The 20,167-nt window shown below is 43.7% G+C and overlaps 1 protein-coding gene across 1 annotated transcript in view; it reads left to right on the top strand.

Moving 5' to 3' along the window:
* The window catches only part of ADAMTS12 (ADAM metallopeptidase with thrombospondin type 1 motif 12), a 318,713-nt gene that overhangs the window by 276,839 nt on the left and 21,707 nt on the right, over positions 1–20,167 (top strand). Inside the window, exons 19-20 of the mRNA XM_029058942.2 lie at positions 8,409–9,563; positions 14,614–14,766. Coding sequence (XP_028914775.1) covers positions 8,409–9,563; positions 14,614–14,766 — 1,308 coding nt within the window. The remainder of the gene's footprint in view (positions 1–8,408; positions 9,564–14,613; positions 14,767–20,167) is intronic.

Below are 20,167 nucleotides of genomic sequence, written 5' to 3'. Positions count from 1 at the left end.
CTAAATATTTATCTTATCTCACCTTATCTTCTCTGGAACCAACTGGCAGTTTCTGCTGTCCTTTAATTGTTGCTAACTCTATCCAGGGTGTACCTCTTTGCAATCTCACACTTTCTCCTGCCTGCAGAATATCTCTGTTTGGATGTCCCTCTGACATCTCCAACTTAACATATCCAAGACAGAGCTCCTCATCTTCCCACACAGACCCTGTCCTCCCCCTGTCGTTTCCAACATTGTGGACAACACCACTATCTGTCCTCGGCATTGTCCTCAACTCACCTCTCGTTAAACCCGTATGTTTGATATCACCAAGTCCTTATGATTCTATCTTCATAGCATCATCAGAGTACACCAGAGAAGCAGCGTGGCTCAGTGGAAAGAGCACGGGCTTTGGAGTCAGGGCTCATGAGTTCGAATCCCAGCTCTGCCACGTGTCGGCTGTGTGACTGTGGGCAAGTCACTTAACTTCTCTGTGCCTCAGTTCCCTCATCTGTAAAATGGGGATTAAGACTGTGAGCCCCATGTGGGACAACCTGATTCCCCTATGTCTACCCCAGCACTTAGAACAGTGCTCAGCACATAGTAAGCGCTTAACAAATACCAACATTATTACACCCTCTCTTATCCATCCAAACTGATACTACACTGTTTCAGGCACTTCTTGTGTCCTGCCATGACTGTTGCATCAGCCTCCTCACTGACCTCCTGCCTCCTGTCTCTCCCCTCTCCAGTCCTTACTTCACTCGGCTGCCTGAATCATTTTTCTAAAGTAAGTTCAGTTGATGTCTGCCCACTCCTCAAAAACCTCCAGTGGTTACCCACCCACTACCTCATCAAACAGAAACTCTTTACCATTGTCTCCAAATCACTCAATCAGCTTGTCCCCTCCTGTCTTACCTTGCTACTTCCTACTATAACCCAGCCCAGACACTTGACTTCTCTAATGCCAACCTACTCATGGTATCTCAATCTCATTTATCTCACCCTCGAACCCTAGCCCATGTCTTCGCTCTGGCTTGGAACTCCTTCCCCTCTCACATCCAACAGGCCACCATTTTTCTCACATTCAAAGCCTTATTAAAATTACATATCTTCCAAGAGGCCTTTCCCAACTAAGCCCTCATTTCTCCTACTCTGTCTCCCTTCTCCATTGCCTGTACATTTGGATCCATACCCTTTAAGCACTTGTTATTCACCCCACCCTCAGCCCCACAACCCTGTACATAGCCATAGTTTATTTTAGTGTCCGTCTTCCCCTCTAGACTGTAGGCTTCTGGTGGGCAACCAACGTGTCCACCAAAAATATTGTCTTGTACTCACCCAAGCACTTAGTACAATGCTCTGCACACAGTAGTGCTCAATAAATACCACTGATTTATTAATTGATTGTACTTTTCTTTAAATATATAGAAATATTGCCAAGACCATTCAGTTGTTACAACTCCTCCTTTGGGTAAATAAGCCATTTTCCAAATCCCAAGAAGTCTTACCAAGACAATTCCATTGTCAAAACTCCTTCTCCAAATGCGTATCCAGGAAAATTTCAGTCAGCACATATGAGGGGAGATACATGGGTCAGTTCTCTACTGTCTTTTTCACAGTCTTCTGTCATTTTTAGCCATAGCACAGCTGTCTTCTTCCACATGCACTCACTACACATCTAGCATACTCATACACCCCCTTTAAAATTTTTGATGAGGAACATAAAATTGCAGGAAGCATGGCTTTTGAGGCTGAATCAAAGGTAAGTAGGACCTCAGGGGAGATGGAACCAGGAGCTACAGAGCTAGGTTAGGCAAAGCAGGTAATGTAGGCAAGGGTAGCGAGGCATAAGGGAGGCATGGAGCCATGAGGATGTCATTTTTTATTCTATTAAAAAGTATTTATTGAACACCTACTGGGTGCACAGAACTGCACTGGGGGCTTTCTATGTGCAGAACACTCTACTAGGCACTTCAGAAAGTACAATAATAAATTTGCTGTCTAAAGCAAATATTGCATATATATTATGAGAGTTTGGACAAAACAATGCAAGAGACAGGAGAAAGTCAGGGCAGGGGAGATGTAACCAGACTAGGTGATGATATGATCAGATGAAGTGGGGAAGCAGGTGCAACCGAGCCAGGTGAGGGGGGGTTAGGGAAGACACTGGATAGATACAGGCTAGGGGTCAGCTTTACTAGGACTTCATGAAATAGAGACAAAGAAACTTAAGAAAAGTTTACTAGAAGCAGCTTACTTTGCAGTGGATCATTTTAAAACTTAACTTTATATGTTCAAAAACACCTGTCTATACATTTACATGCATTTAATATTTTCCAATAGAATGAAGATTTCAGTTCTAGGTAGCAGAGACTATATTTGTTTAAAGAACACCCAGTCCAGTGGCATGTGTAAAATAGTGAATAGTATTTGGTGTTGATATAAATAATATTCTGAGTTAAAAGCAATTAAATATGGAGTAGTTCAACTAATGAGAAGCAGCGTGGCTCAGTGGAAAGAGCCCAGGCTTGGGAGTCAGAGGTCATGGGTTCTAATCCCAGCTCTGCCGCTTGCCAACTGTGTGACTTTGGGCAACTCACTTTACTTCTCTGTGCCTCAGTTACCTCATCTGTAAAATGGAGATTAAAACTGTGAGCCCCACGAGGGACAACCTGTTCACCTTGCATCCCCCCAGCGCTTAGAACAGTGCTTTGCAAATAGTAAGCACTCAACAAATACCAACATTATTATTAATGATTGATGACTATAATTTCCTTCTACAATGCTTTTATTTGGGGTTGTGTACATTAAAAATGACCTGGAATATCTACTGGCATTGTTCAATTCAAGCATATTCTCTGAATTCTTATTTTGGCATCCCAAAATAAGAGGTCAGAGATTTCACTGCTTCATCCCTTCTTCAGATAACTCTCCAAATCAACAGATGGATTGAGTGTGATATCTTTGGTTTTCTACAGTGACTAGTTCTGCAGTACTAAGTGCTGGGTAGGTGTAATAAAGCTTGCTTACTCACTGATATCTGTTACAGCTAGAAGCTACCACTTCTGGCCAGGGCTCTGCAAATCACTCCCCTTTCCATGATAAACTAAGTGGCTTCTGACAATTCATATACTAGGTGCTTGGGAGAGAGCAATGTAGACACATTGGTAGACAAGTCTCCTGCCCACTAGGAGCTCACAGTCTGAAGGGAAAGACAGCATTGTGGGCAGGGACTGTGTCTATTAACTCGCAAACTCTTGTTTTGCACTCTCCCAAGTACATAGTACAGTGCTCTGCACACTGTAAGTGCTCAATAAATACAACTGACCGATTGGCACATTAAAATGGAGAATGGGAGAGTATAAGGATAGGTACCTAAGGGCTAGATTTACAAATAAATCAATATGGGATTATGCACTTTTTGGTGATTAAGGGAGATCAATCAGTGGTATTTATTGAACAGTTACTGTGTGCTAAGCCCTGGTGCAATTCAACAGAGTTGGTAGACGCGATCCCTGTTGAGAAGGAGCTTATGTTGGCCAAGCTGGAGACTGATTGACCTGTGGCCTCAGTGGTGCTCTTATTTGTGAATTAAATTTTTCCCCCTCTTGCTCTAGCATCAGTCGTAGCAGAAGCTATTACTGATGTCCCTTTCTCCTCCTGAAAGAAATCTCACTCAGTGTTTATAAGTAGAGGTGTGAGAGAGTGAAATGGAGGTAGTTATTTTAGATTTGTTCATGGATTCGAATCCCATCTCTGCCACTTGTCAGCTGTGTGACTGGGCAAGTCACTTCACTTCTCTGCGCCTCAGTTACCTCATTTGTAAAATGGGGATTAACTGTGAGCCCCACGTGGGACAACCTGATTCCCCTATGTCTACCCCAGCGCTTAGAACATTGCTGTGCACAAAGTAAGTGCTTAACAAATACCAACATTATTATTAATATTACTATTAGGGGCGTAGAGTACATGTGAGAGGAAAGTATGTGAGGGGAATAGTTCAGGTGAAAATTTGAGACCTCAGGGCTACGGTGTCCAAATAAGTTGGTAAACCTTTGAACCAGGCTCATTTACATCCTCTGCCTGTTGCTTTCTCTCGTGGTTTAAAAGCTTTCTGCTCAGAGCTCACAGACCATTGTAACAGCCTGGGAAATGAAGCACCAGTAACTGTCCCAGAAAGGATGTGATCTGAAAAAAGCAAGATAAAATTGAGCTCACATTAAACTATTTGGACTCAGAGGATAAGAGATCTTTCCTAGGTCTGGTATTTCTTGTTCGCTGAGAACTGACTTTGGAAACATTGTACGGAGGCTGAACGCTGAAATGATTCCTGGGGGAAAGCAAAACAACTGTCCTTTAGAGACAGGAAGGATCATTGTCTGTGTGGTGAACAGCTGTCCTCTGTTTCTGCTGAAGACTAGATAAAATGTAAAAGGCTTAAATTGCATCCATAGAGATTTCATTTAAGAATGAAGGAGAATTTGCTGAGTCTAAAAACAGAGAATTTCTTTCTCTGGACAGTATTAAGGAGAGGAAAAGTATGGTTTTGAAGCAGTCGGGATGTATTTTATGACCCCAAGTTCTCTTCTAAACTCTTAAGGACAAGATTCTAATCTTTTTGCATCATCCTTTTGTCACATGATACTTGTCTATGTCAGGTTTACAAAGTCAATGTCTTTTACCTTTCTCTCTAAATTAACAGAAAAAAATCTATTCTTTCAGTAATACTTAATGATCACCTACTGCACTCAAAGTACTGCTTGGGTGGCTGATATGCTTTGAGTACTGCATTGTCTGCCTTTTGTGTACAGAGTGCTGTTCTGCGTACTTACTGTGGGGGGACTGCAATAACCATAAAACCTATGCAGAATCTAATGCAGCAAAAGAATGTTTTCTTTTCATCTTTGTGTTTCTCCCATCATAACTAGTCCATTTTCTCCTTTGGTAAAATGGTGCTTCAGACTTACTTATTCTTTAGGTTCTGATCATTTCTAAGTGTATATTAACAGTCTCTGAGTGGATATTCATTTAATCATATTTATTGAGCGCTTACTGTGTGTGGAGCAGTGTACTAAGCACTTGGAAAGTACAGTTCGACAACAGATAGACAATTCCTACCCAACAATGGGCTCACAGTCTAGAAGGGGGAGACAGACAACAAAACAAGTAGACAGGCATCAATAGCATCAAAATAGATAAATAGAATTATAGATATATACACATCATTAATAAGATAAATAGAATAATAAATATTTACAAGTATACGCAAGTGCTGTGGGGCGGGGAAAGGACTAGAGCAGAGGGAGAGAGTAGGGGTGATGGGTAGGGGAGGAGGAGCAGAGGGAAAAGGAGGGCTAAGTCTGGAAAGGCCTCCTGGAGGAGGTGAGCTCTCAGTAGGATTTTGAAGGGGGGAAAGAGAGAATTTAGTGGATGTGAGGAGGGAGGGCATTCCAGGCCAGAAGCAGGACATAGGCCAGGGGTCAGCAGTGGGACAGGTGAGATCGAGGCACAGTGAGAAGGTTAGCGGCAGAGGAGCGGAGTGTGCAGGCTGGGCTGGAGAAGGAGAGGAGGGAGGTGAGGTAGGGGATAAGGTGATGGAGAGCTTTGAAGCCAATGGTGAGGAATTCTTGCTTCATGTGAAGGTTGATAGGCCACCACTGGAGATTTTTGAGGAGGGGGGTGATGACATGCCCAGAGCATTTCTGTAGAAAGATAATCCAGGCAGCAGAGTGAAGTATAGCTGAAGCAGGGAGAGACAGGAGGATGGAGATCAGAAAGGAGGCTTTCTGATCACATCGTATTGTTTAGTCAGAGGAGTCTTGTTTATTTTCTCTTAGAAAATCGTCTGGTTTTAGCCAAAATGAAATACCCTTCATTCTCAGTAGGATTCCAGAAGAGCTAAAAGAGATGGATGAATCCAGCCTAGCAAGTAATTTTCAAAATTCATTAGGTGAATCAGAATTATATTCCATCTGCAGAATATGCATGCCACCCTCTTTCTCCAACTGCCTTCTCCCAATCATACTGTGTCCCAACCTCCTCTCCCCAGTGCTATCCACATCACTAAACTAAACATATACATGAACCAGCCCAATGTACTCTGCAGTGAACTCATAAACTCAGATTTTCATGGAAAAACCAGCAAAAATGCCGTCCCAAATATGTCATTTGACCATTCCAAAATCTCAATCGGCTACCCATTTCCTTCCACACCAAACAGAAGTTCCTGTCTTTTAGACTTCAAGGTTCTCCTCCATCTTTTTCCATGTTACATGTTGGTTCTCTTCATCCACTCCTCATCAGCTTATGCTCCTCATTCTTCCCAAGCTTTCCTTCTAAATGGGTTCACTCACAGCTCTCCCATCGCCAACTGGTTTCTCATGCCTTTCCCTTTCCTGGAACTCCTGCTCTCCCAAATCCACCAGACAGAAGCCCTGCTGAAATCTCACCTCCTCTACAGGACATTCCCCACTAATTTCCACAATCTCTGGTTGTGTTATCTTAAAAGCCACTTTTAGGAGTCTACCTCATTCTAATCCTCCTTGGGCTCTCAGCAGTCTGTGACACTGTGGACCACCCCTTCTCCTGGAAACACTATCCACGTTTCTCTGATACTTCCTTTCCTGGTCCTCCTCCTGCCTCTCTTGCCTCTCCTTCTCAGTCTCTTTCACCAGCTCCTCCTCTGCCTCCCAGTCCCTAAATGGGGGGAAGGGGGTGTGGAAGGGGTAGAGGTTTCCTCAAGGCTTAGTTCTAGGTCCCCTTCTAGTCTCAATTTACAGTCACTCTCTTGGGGAGCTCATTCACTCCCATGACTTCAACTCCCAAAGACCCCAAATCTATCTCTCCAACTGACTTCTCTCATTTGCAATTTCATATTTCCTTCTCCTTCCAGGACATTTTTACTTGGATGCCCTGTCAACACCTCAAACTCAACATCCTAAAATTGAAAATCCTCATTTTACTACCCAAATCCTCACCTTCCCCCAACTTTCACAACACTGTTGACAATATTGCTATCCTGTGCCCTATCACTGCTCTCCTTCAACCCTCCTGTTCAGTCAGTCACCATATCCTGTCAGCTCTACCTTCACAACCTACCCAGAATTCATCCTTCTTTCTATCCAAACTGCCACCACATTGCTCCAAGCCCTGTCGTATCCCATCTCCACTACTCTACTACTCTATCAGCCTCCTCACTGACCTCCCTGCCTCCAGCCTCTTCCCTCTCCAGTTCATACTTCACACTGCTGCCCTATTATTTTTTAAAACATTGTTCTGCCCACATCTCCCCACTCTTCAGAAATCTCCAATGATTGTCCATCCATCTCCACATAAAGCAGAAACTTCTCACCATTGGCTTGAAAGCTCTCAATCAGCTCTCCCCCTTCTCCTTATCCTCACTTCTCTCTGACTGCAACCCAACCCATCCACTTCACTCTGCTACAACCAATTTACTTACTTTACTTTGACCTCATCTCTCTCACTATCAATCCTTTATATATGCCCTCCCTTCTATTTGGAAATCCCTCCCCCTTCACCTACAGCAGACCACCCCTCTTTCCATCTTGCACTACTAAAATCACATCTCCTCCAGGAAGACTTCCCTGATTAATCATTCATCTCCCTACCCTATCTTCCTTCTTACCATGTCTTGAGTCCTTACACACTAAGCACCCCACCTTCCACTCACACAGCGGTTATATACATACAATGCTCTATACCCAGTAACTGCTTAATAAATTCTATTATTCATTCATTCAATCATATTTATTGAGCACTTACTGTGTGCAAAGCACTGTACTAAGTGCTTGGTAGAGTACAATATGACAATAAACAGACACATTCCCAGTCCACAACGATTTCTATATTATACTTGGTTGCTTCTCCTACCTGTAATTTTTTTTGATGTCTATCTCCCTTGCTAGATTGTAAGAGCTGTGAGGGTAGAGAGCGCATCTACTTATATTTTCCCAAGTGGTTGATGCAGTGCTTGATGGAGTGCAGCTTGTGATCAAAAAATACTACTGATTTATGGAAATGATGATTTAGAAGCATTGACTCATTTCAATTTTCCAAATGCCTAGTGCTACCAGCTGTATTGCATATTCTTACCTGCTTTCACTAAATGTGTACCAGTCATTTGTGCCTGCCACTTCCACCAGATTCTAAGCTCTCTCAAGGGAAGAGTTGTTCTCTTTTACTTTTATTGTGTCCTCCCGAGGACCTGGAACAGTGCTTTGCACAGGTAGGCCCTCAACAAATAGAATTGAATGCATAATAAGTGAAAAAGCAAAGAGAAAAGATGGTTAGAATATACTGTGATTCAGGTTTGTAGTCTGGTTCCCAGTAAGCCTGCCTTTTCTGCCATGGGCAAAGAGCTGAAGTGTGTGCCCATAACTAACCTAGCTCCTGACTCCGTTTTTCAGTGCACGGTTTCCTGTGGTGGAGGAGTACGCATCCGCAGCATCACGTGTGCCAAAAACAGTGATGAACCATGTGATGTAACCAAGAAACCAAATAGCCGGGCACTCTGTGGCCTCCAACAGTGCCCTCCAAGCCGAAAATTCTCCCGGCCTCTCCTGCATCCCAATCCAGGGACACTCTTTAACAAGAGGAATCCATTCCGGCCTACCCAAGAACCTCTGGGACTCACCCTTCCGCCCATGCCTAGTCAGAGGTCTTTGACATCACCCACTGTGCCAGGATCAAGGAGCTGGTGGCCCTTGAGGCCCACTCCCCCTGGCCCCATGACATCTTCTCCAGAAGGATCATCACAAAGAACATTCCCAAACAATTTGACCCAATCAGAGAACCATGACCCCTTTGTCTCTCCTGGAAACACTACTCAGCAGAATAGTACTCCCTGGCTGATGAGCATAACACCGAGAACTGACCGAACAACCAACTACTACCCAAAAGAGAGTATTTCCGTTTCAGAAACAGGTGCCACCTCAGAAGGGCCCAGCACCAGCAATGACCTCATCTTACCACATACCATGAGCCCAGGGATTTTTCAAGTGACCCCAGGGTATGACTACTTGACGGAAGAGCCAGAGACCGAGACACCCAGTGGATCGGGAGAAGCAGATGAAGCACCTACGGACAAATCCCAAAGCAATCCTATCATATGGACTGAGAGTGAAAGATTCAAAGTTGAAACCCCTTCTATAAATAGCACTCAAACATCTTTTCAGCTGTCTACCCCACCTTATCTCAGTGCATCTTCCAAGTCATCTTCAAAAAGTCCAGCAGAGGGGAACTTACTTTCTTCAACAAGAGCCAGCCCTGAAGATACCCCACTCCAATTCAGCATCCCAGGGACAGAAAAGCCCTTGACTGAGACGTTGTTGCCAGATGGGAGAGATGAACAGACATCACAGGATAAGTTTGTCACCTCTAAAGAATTGGAACCCTCAAACAATGAGACTTTGGTACAGGGTACTGACTCTCAGCTGACTGAAGAGGATGCAAAAAACCTTATTGCTGAGGGCTTTTTGCTGAATGCCACAGATTACAAGCACCTGGAAGGGGTCACCACAACACAAAAGACTACTTACTGGGTTGTGGGCAACTGGAGTGAGGTAAGGGTTGTACCTATGAATCCATGGGCTTCATTGTCTGAAAAATGGAGAGCTCATTTGAATTCTTGGTGTAAGTTGTCCAAAACATTTTTAAAAAGTAGAAAATCAGTTGAAGAAATATTGGTAGAGCAAGTAGCAACAACAACAGAACAAGAAATGTGATTCTGTTAAGGTCAAAAGCAGATTCTGCTTCCCTAGTGTTAAGACCAGCTGCTGAGAAGCAGTATGGCCTAGTGGAAATAGCCCGACCATGAGAGTCAGAAGACCTGGTTTATAAACCCGGCTCACCAAGTGTCTGCTCTGTGACCTTGGGCCAGTCACTTCACTTCTCTGGGCCTCAGTTACCTCATTTGTAAAATGAGGATTCAATCCTACTCCCTCCTACTCAGACTGTGAGTCCTAAGTGGAACAGGGACTGGGTTCAACCCACTTATAATTAACTTATAATTGCCCCAGCTCTTAGAACAGTGCTTGGGACATAGTAAGTGCTTAACAGGTACCATAATACAAACAAGATCACAGTGGGTCAAAAACCGAGTTGGAATTCACGCGTGCCTTAGCTCAGAGCTTAGTTCAGGGTTTTGCCTTGCTGGTCCATACCTAATACTAATATGGATAGCAAGCAAGGGAGTAATAATAATAATAATGGTATTTGTTAAGAACTGTACTAATTGCTGGGGTAGTAATCAGGTCCCACATGGAGCTCATAGGAGAGAGAACACATATTGAATCCCCATTTTTCAGATGAGGGAACTGAAGCAAAGAGAGTTAAATGACTTGCCCAAGGCTATACAGCAGATAAGTGTCAAAGCTAGGATTAGAACCCCGGTCAGGCCAGGACTGTGCTCCCTCCACTAGGTCACATTACTTCTCAGTGACTTGCACATATTAAGCACTTAAATGCCATAAAAAATAAATTCATAATATGGATTGATTTTAACTTTCCCAGATGCTTACACCCACTATGTCTACACCCACAGTCTCCACTTTCTCTCTTCCAGTTCTCTCCTTGATCCTGCCCATTCTGGTTTCATCTCCCTCATTCCACAGAAATAGCCCTCTCCAAGGCCAATTACCTTCTCATCAAATCAAATGGTCTCTCCTCCATCCTACTCCTCTAGACCTCTTAGCTGCCTTCAACAGGGTTGACCATCCCCTTCTTCTTGAAACATTACCCAACCTTGGCTTCAGTGACACTGTCCTCTCCTGGTTCTCCTATCTCTCTGATTGACAATCTCCTTCTTAATCTCTTTTGCAGGTTCCTCCTCTGCCTCCCACCCTCCGACAGTGTGGAAATATCTCTCTCCTTCTCTGCAGTTTGCATTACCTCCTGCCAACATCTCAAACTAAACGTGTCTAAAACAGAACTCATTATCTTTTCACCCAAACGCACTCTTCCCATTTTCCCCATCACTGTACACTCTACCACTATCCCCCCATCTCACAAGTCCCTAGCTTTGGTTTTGTCCTCAACTCATCTCTCACATACAACCCACATATTTAATCTGTCACCAAATCCTATCAATTTTACCTTCACAACAACACAAAAATCTGCCCTTTCCTCTCCATCCAAAATGCTACTACACTGATCTAAGCACTTATCCTACCCCACCATAACTACTGCATCTGCCTCCCTGCTAACTGCCCTCACCCCCCCACCCCCACCCCACCAGCCTCCTGTCTCTTCCCCTTCCAGTCCGTAAGTCCCATCTCACAAGTCCCTAGCTTTGGTTTTGTCCTCAACTCATCTCTCACATACAACCCACATATTTAATCTGTCACCAAATCCTATCAATTTTACCTTCACAACAACACAAAAATCTGCCCTTTCCTCTCCATCCGAAATGCTACTACACTGATCTAAGCACTTATCCTACCCCACCATAACTACTGCATCTGCCTCCCTGCTAACTGCCCTCACCCCTCCACCCCCACCCCACCAGCCTCCTGTCTCTTCCCCTTCCAGTCCATACTTCACTCTGCTGCCCGGATCATTTTTCTAAAAAATTTAGTTTAGTCCACAGCTCCACATTCCTCAAAAACCTCCACTGGTTGTTCATCTACCTCCACGTCAAACAGAAACTCTTTACCATAGGCTTTAAAACACTCAATCAATTTGCCCCCTTCTGCCTTACCCCACTGATCTCCTACTATAGTCCAGCCTGCATACTTCATTCACCTAGCATCCAGCTTGCTCCCTGTGCCCCGATCTTGTCTATCTCACCACTGATCACTTTCCCATGTCCTATCCCTGACCTGGAACTTCTTCCCATTCCATATATTCCAGACCACCACTCTTCCCCATCTTCAAACTTTTATTAAAGTCATATCTCCTCCAAGAGGCCTTCCCTTCTTAAGACCTCTTTTCCCCAACTCCCTCTCCCTTCTGCATCATCTATGCACCTGAATCCGTACCCTTTTGGACATTTGATATTCACCGCACTCTCACCCCGCGACAATTATGTACATTATTTATGTTAATGTCTGTCTCCTCCTCTAAACTATCACTACACTGTGACTAGGGAATGTGTCTACCAAGTCTGCTGTATTGTACTCTCCCAAGTGCTTATTAAGTGCTCTGCATATTAAGTGCTCAGTAAATGCCCTCAGTAGACACTCGGTAAGTAGTATCGATTGAATTAAACCAACTGGGTGGGAAATAGAATGAGAGGAAGGTGATATGAAAACAGAGGAGTTTTGACAAAAAAAAGTTTTGTGAAAAAGTAGGATGAGACAGCAGATTTGGTAACGTAGAAGAAATGTATTTGAATATGAATGGATTCAGTGAGCAGGCAGCACATCCAAAGTTTTAGACTAAGGAAAACAAGCACAATATCTTTCACATTTCCTGGCAGGAAAGGTGAAATCCAGGCAGCTGGCATCTCCTCGTGCACCTGTGCTAACAAAGAATAAAAAATGGCCCAAGAATTCCATGGGGAAGGAGCTAATTGAAAGAGTGATTCCTAGTCATTTTCCTTCAAAATCATTTTCAACATCTGGCTAAAATCCATAGATCCCATTCCACCTTTGTAACCCTGCTCTCTAGCCTGATACTCCATTCCTCTCCAGGTTCAGCACTTGGATTGTCTTTACTCTTCCTTAGGGGCCTGTCTTCTCAGCTGGCTGAAATGAAAACCCAGCTCAGCAGTCCCAAAGTAACCCTGAATTAAATGAACTCAAAATTAGCCTTCCATGATTAAGAAAATAAAAATACTTGAGAGAAGGAAGATTCAGGTCATTTTAGGACATAAACATAAAGCAATATGCAAATTATAGATCAGGCCTACCAAACAAAGGAAGGCTAATGGTGACTAGAAAATCTAGGTAAAAATCAATGCAGAACTTTCAGGCCAAACCCCTTCCAGTTGGTGAGCTCATGAAAGTCAGCCAGGATGGTTTTCCAAATGAGTTATCATATTATTTTGTTATGGTTGTTGACATCTGTTTCATTTCTCAAACTTTTCAAGTCTGTTCTGTGACCTGATAAATCAATTGCCTCAAGATCACCAGCTGTAAGAACAGCGTAAACTTTTCATTTAAATCTCCTTTTTTGGATTAACCCTGAAGAGTCACCCCACCTCGGAACCCAATTAATAGCTTTTGACAAGATCCCGTTCTGCTGTTGCTTCGTTTGGTAGATTTCCTCCATCCGCTCTGCTTTTCCCACAATCCTGAATTGATCGTTGCTGAAATAGAAACTGTCAAAATAAATTAAATGACTTTGGTGGGCTCCAGGGACAGTCTGCATCTGTTTTCATTGTACCAAGATTAGACAGGAGTATAGCACAAGGGAATAAACAACCTGGAAATTCAAGGGTCTGAGTCCTGAATCCATTGGCTTTATCACTGTCTCCATGTGCCGGTGAGGAAATGCCTACAATGATGACAAGTGGTGTAATAGAAAAAACTCAGATCTGGGAGTTGGAAGATCTAGGTTCTAGCCTCAGCTGTTGTCCCCGTTGTAGTTAATGGTATTTGTTAAGTGCTTATTATGTGCCAGGCATTGTAGTAAACGTTGGGGGAGACACAAGTTAATCAGATTGGACACAGTGCATGTCCCTCATGGGGCTCAGGGTCTTTATCCCCATTTTACAGATGAGGGAACTGAGGCACAGAAAAGTGAAATGACTTTCCCAAGGTCACACAGCAGATAAGTGGTAGAGCAAGGATTAGAACCCAGGTCCTTCTGACTTCCAGGCTTGTGCTCTATCCACTAGGCTTCTCTGATCTGTTGTACAATGTGGGTCAAGCCCCTTAATCTCTCTGGGCCCCTGTTTCTTCATCTGGAAAATCTACCTCTCCCTGCTTCCCAGGGTTATCATGGGGATAAAATGAGATAATTGCTGTGAGAACACTGAGAAAACAAAAACTGCACTACAAATTCAAAGCAGCTCAGTGGAAAGAGCACGGGCTTTGGAGTCAGAGGTCATGGGTTCGAATCCTGTCTCTGCCACTTGTCAGCTGTGTGACTGTGGGCAAGTCATTTCACTTCTCTGTGCCTCAGTTACCTCATCTGTAAAATGGGGATTAAGACTGTGAGCCCCACGTGGGACAACCTGATTCCCCTATGTCTACCCCAGCTCTTAGAACAGTGCTCTGCACATAGTAAGCGCTTAACAAATGCCAACATTATTATTATTATTATATTGGCTCAGCCTCCATATGCAAACCTTTGTAATGGGTATAATGATATTTGGCCTTCTACTGGAGTTTCATTTATTAATAGCTATTAATAATGTATGTGACTCCCTTAGGGGAAGGAGCTGTTTAAAGCCCAGGTCTATTTATAGATTCCCAGGCAGTGGTTAAATTGCATCGTGTGGTTGTGAGCAGGTGTTTGGATTTCAGTCCATCTCTGAAATGTCTCTGGTGTCAAACATTCCTGCTCTTTCGAGTGAATCCCTGTCATTCCCAGTTGCTGTATTTTTCCCAGAATTGTTTGAAGTCGGCATGGCCAACTTTGCAAGTGGAAATTTTTAAAGTGCAACTCTGGCTAGACATGAAGTCCTGAGTGTTTGATACTTTAATCTTTTCCCTCTCGGCCCCACAGTGTTCTACTTCCTGTGGCCTGGGGGTTTTCAGGAGGCCGGTGGAATGCAGCACTGGAAAAGATGCAGATTGTGACTCCATTCAAAAGCCTGACCCCACAAGGCGATGTCACCTTCGTCCATGCGCCAGATGGAAAACGGGGAACTGGAGCAAGGTGAACTGCACTGCCCCACTCAGGGAGGGAAGGGATGGTAGGAATGGGTGTTTGGTTATTTCAAGCATTAAGCCTCCAGGGCTTTAGCAAGGATAATCTGTTTACCTTTTCTCCCTTTTTGCTGTTATCAGTTGAAATTATGTTTTTCACACTGTTACCACTATGTTTATAATCTGTGCCTGCCTGTCACCTCCTGGCCCCCATTAGATTGTAAACTTCTGGTGCGCAGGGCCGTTCAGTTCACTGTAGGTTCCCAGTAAGTACAGAACTGAAGAATGAAGAAATGAACAATGGGAAAAACTAGGGCCTTATTTTGAACTCTACAATAGTCTTGCAAATAATAATAATGATTACTGTGGTAGTTGTTAAGCACTTACTCTTTGTCAAGCACTGAACAATGGGGAAAATCCAAGATAATCAGGTACCACATAGGACTTTCAGTCTAAGTAGAATGGAGAACACATATTAAATCCCATTTCTGCAGATGAGGGAACTGAGGCACAGAAAAGTTAAGTGATTTGCCTAAGGTCATAGAGCAGACAAGTGGCAGAGCTGGGATTACTTTGTTACTGCTTGACACTGACTGTGCAGCCCCAGATAATCATAGTCACTATTCTTTGTGGGACGTCAGGTCTAGTGCCAGAGTAGGATCAAGGTCTGTTATTTGAGCAACGCTTGTGCTCCTGTTGAATTGTTTAACCTAGACCCTGGATCAGAACAACTTCAGAAACCATCAAAGCCATAGGGAGAAGGTCTCTCTGATTTCATTTCAGCTTCACCACTGGCTCCAGTCAACCAATGATGTGTTTCCTTCTAATTCAATTTTCCTTGGAAATTACATCATTTGAGTAGCTTGCTGCAATAGCTGGAAACGAAAAGGCATCAGCAGGTCTTTCTGTTTTTATTAGTCCAGCTCCTGACCTCGGCCCGATTTACGCAGTCTTCCATTAGTAAAAACACAACAGGAATGGCACTGCACAAGGCATTATGGGAAATGAATTTGGAAAGCATTATTGAGAACACAAAGGCAGAACATTGATATCAAAGTGCAATTTAATACCCTGTCACTTCTCTTCTGCTTGCTCATTCTGGGGCCCTCTTGAAAATGTAAAGTTAAGGTAATAAATTGGTGAGCAACTCATCCTATTACTTACTTGTATACCATTAAAAACTTCATTTCCCACCAATAGTGAGAGAGCTCTCAGATAACAAAAGTGGTTCTAATTTTTTTTATGAAATGTAATAACAGGTGATGGGCAGTGATTTTACAAAGCAAAAAAAAAAAAAGCTTGCATTATGCAGTAGCATCAGATACATTTCTTTTTTATGATAAAGCAACTCTACTGAGTTAACCATCATATCTGCCTAGATCTGCTTATCAAGGTGGCTGTCTGTCTGCTTTGTGTATAAATGATGGCCGTATTTTTTCATTGGTTCTGTGAGTGATATTAAATGAGCAGCTCATTGTCTCTAAATGATCTCTGCTTTGCAAGATAATGAAATGGCATCTTTTTTTTCCATTTCAGGTGAGGCTTCTATTTTCTTAAAATAAAACAAGCATGCTTTATTTACAGAAACATAAAAACTAGCAAGCGATTACCATGGTCTATCTGTTTGCATATCTGGCCCCTGACAAGTTCCAGCTTGAGCATCATTGCTCCCCCCATTCCAGGATTTTTTCTGGGTCTCTAGACATAGTAGACCACCTATTTCTGTCTCCCTAGAAATATCCTAATTTGGGGCATGAACTTCTGATCCGAGCTGAAGTTGTGAAAAAGCCTCTAGGTCTTGCCGGGGCAGGGATCGGGTCGTGGCTCCTACCAAACTTTACCTCTGTGAACTGATGCCACCTACCAATCAAACATCCATCTTGTAAAAGGAATAGACTTATCTGACAATCACCACGTGCTCAGCTTTGTGGGTGAACTCTGAATTTGAAGGTCTGATTAGGATGGTCAGTATTTCCTGAATAGTTAACATCGAGGGGCCCATTTTTTCCATGCTTATCTCTACTTCTGACATTCAAGTTCCCTCTTTTGTCCATGGAAGATGAGCCAGGGGAGAAGATGGCCCAGTTAAGCTGAGTATTTATGCAGAGTTTCAAAACACTGATCGCCCGTATCGAAGGCATTTGTCAAGTTCCTATTTTGGGGTGAAGTTGGAGGAGCTGCTGAGGACATTTTAGTGAAGACAAGGTGGTTTAAGCTGGGGGATATTTACAACAATTTTGTCGTAATATTAAGGGTGAGTTACTACAGGAAAGAAAGTTTCTAATCAGTTCTACAACTTGTCTCCACAGAAGGCCGGTCAGTGTGATTCCTCCTCTTTTTGCCAGAGAAGCACTCTAGTGAGCTCCATGAGGAATAGCTTCCATATTTAATTCCCTCCTGCATATTTTCTCCCAATGTTTAGTGCAGTGCTGTGCACACAGAAAGTGCTTACTAAATACTGTTACCACTAGTCAGGGTGGCCAGAGCAACTCGGTACATGGATAGGTAACCAGACTTGGACAGAATTCTTGCTTTCCAGTTGTGAGCTCAGTCCAAATGTGTCTCCAGGGTGTGATGTCATTGCCTTTAACTGGGCTATACTGCTCCTTTTCTGGCTAGCCATCAGACAATGTATTGAGCTGGGTACTCCTGGGCTTCTTTGGGCTCCTTTGAGGTGTGGTTTTTCCAAGGGGACCAACTACTACTTCTAGCCACAAAAGAATTTTCAATGTTGTACCCTGAGGGACAGGTTCTACTTTCTACACTGTGACCTCCAGCTCTACAAGGTATAAAGGTGTGATCTTTCCAGGGTTCTCAGCCCTAAATTTCAACCGAAAGAGCCCCCAGAGTCACTTTAAGGGTGCCCAGACCCCAGTCAGCCTTGGCTTCAATTCTTCTCATATAGCCTTGGGGACATTCTCCTCAGTGCTCTCCAAATCCCTGGACCCCTGTCATTGCCACCATCCTTTAACTGAAATCCAAGTGTCTTACCTAAGGCAGGTGGGTCACTGGGGACTGGCATACTACACTGTAGCCTGGGGATGACTGCAAGAAGCTTGAAGTGAAGATGCTTCCTTCTCCTCCCATGACTTCCCAGGTCCACAGATCTTCCTGGTATCTGGACCATCTGTGTTTTGTGTTCATCCAGGGTCCACAGCACAAACTCTTTATCCTGCTCTCCCAGGGACCCAGCTCACCACCTCTTTCCTCCAAGATGGCCAAGAGTCTTCTCTTCTACCTATCTGGCCCTCCTACTTCCTCCCCATTTTTTCCTCTGATTGGTTCAGCTAAATATTTACACTTCTCTCAAGGAGAAGCACCATGAAGGGACCCCTCTGACTTCCTTCTTCCCTTCCTAAGCATAGGGGCCAGTGGAACCAGCCTTTGCCAAAGGCCTCCCTCAAGCACATAAGAAACTGGTCACTCTCATTCTTCTTATTCCCCAAACAGTGCTCCAGGAACTGTAGTGGTGGCTTCGGGGTCCGCGAGGCTCACTGTGTTGACAGTCGTGCCGGGTAGAGTCTCCAGCCATTTTACTGTCAGTTGCTAGGATACAAGCCTCAGCTAAGCATGGGCTGTAACACCGAGCCCTGTATAGAGTGGCTTACTGGACCTTGGAATGAGGTAACAGCCGGAATGATAAACTCTTTAAATGACCAATTAGTGATCCTTGGAACAAGACCGTTATTCTAACTGTCCATTGTTTCAAAGGGTGGAACTGGCCTCTTTCTGATAACGGAACATTTATAGAAAGGATAATCAATCTGACCCGTTCGGTAGTTTTCCAATATTCTTTTGGGTTTGACACCTATATATCAGGCCTGGGGTCCATGCTAGGTATAACATTTTATTGTTTTGGTTTTTTTAGTTCTCACCAAGAGGAAGGTATAATATATTGATTTGGAAATTGAGGCACAAATAGTGAACTGACTTGGCACTGGGCAAGAGCTGAGATTGCTGAGATTTGCAAGTCCTGGACACTCGCCTTAGTATTTAGTACATAGTCTTTTCTTGGGAGAAGTCAACATGGCTTAGTGGATCGAGCACTGACCTGGGAGTCAGAAGTAACTGGGTTCTACTCCTGGCTCCGTCACATCTGCTGTATGACCTTGGGCAAGTCACTTCACTTCTCTGGGCCTCAGTTCTCTCATCCTGTAAAATGGGGATTAAGATTGTGAGCCCCAAGTGGGAAGGGACTGTGTCCAACTTGATTAAGTTGTATCTACCCCTTTGCTTAGAACAGCGCTTGGCACCAAGTAAGTGCTTAATAAGTACCGTAATTATTATTATTATTATTGTTATTAGGATATATGAACCATGCTGCCCAACTAGAAATCTTTCCCCCTTTTAAAACATAAAACTCTTCTAAACTTAACTTTGCTGAGAAGCAAATTAATCCACATATCCTTACAGTGCTCCTGACCCCAAGGACAGTGTGCAGGCTTCCCAAGCACATAGCTTGATGAATCTCACTGGAAACCTTAGCTGCCTGTGGAGATCAGAATCCAGTTTGAAGGCCCCAATTTGAAATTTCTTCGTTTTTATTAGCAAAAATCAAATATGCTTCCAACTCAGAAGTGAGAAGAAAGTTGTTCTGAAGGGAGAGAAAATGTGAGACTGCATAGAAGAAGTAGAGCTGGAGTAGATTTGGAAATCTTCCATGTAGAGATAGCAGCTGAAACCACCAAAAAGATAGAAGAAGAACTAGAAGAGAACCATGTTAGATGGCATTTTCATTCATTCAGTGGTATTTATTGAGAACTTACTGTGTGCAGACCACTGTACTGAGCACTTGGAAAATACAATTCGGCAACAAATAGAGAAAATCCCTGTCCATACCGGGCTCACAGTCTAGAAGAAGGAGGGGGTCCATAGCTTTAAAGGCAGCAGAAAGGTCGAGGAAGGAGTAGAGGTTATTCAATTTGGCAAGGAGATAATAATGTTGATATTTGTAAAGCGCTTACTATGTGCCGAGCACTGTTCTAAGCTCTGGGGTAGATACAGGGTAATCAGGTTGTCCCACGTGAGGCTCACAGTTAATCCCCATTTTACAGATGAGGTAACTGAGGCACAGAGAAGTGAAGTGACTTGCCCAAAGTCACACATCTGACAAGTGGCAGAGCCGGCATTTGAACTCATGACCTCTGACTCCCAAGCCCGGGCTCTTTCCACTGTGCCACGCTGCATTGGTGACTTTAGAAGTTTCCAAGAAGTAGAAGCCAAACCGTAGGAGTTCAAGGAGAGAATTGGTGGAGAGGAAGTGGAGACAGTGGGAGGAAACAAGTCTCTCTAGACTTTTGGAGAGGAATGGTAGGAGGGAGATGGATGATAATTGGAGGGAGCCATGTGGTCAAGGGAAGGGATTGGAGAAACAGAGTGGCTTAGTGGAAATAATATGGGCTTGGGAGTCA

This window comes from Ornithorhynchus anatinus, chromosome 3 (genome assembly GCF_004115215.2).
Source record: "Ornithorhynchus anatinus isolate Pmale09 chromosome 3, mOrnAna1.pri.v4, whole genome shotgun sequence".
NCBI classification, from domain to species: Eukaryota; Metazoa; Chordata; class Mammalia; order Monotremata; family Ornithorhynchidae; genus Ornithorhynchus; species Ornithorhynchus anatinus.
This window is presented reverse-complemented; position numbering and strand designations above follow the sequence as displayed.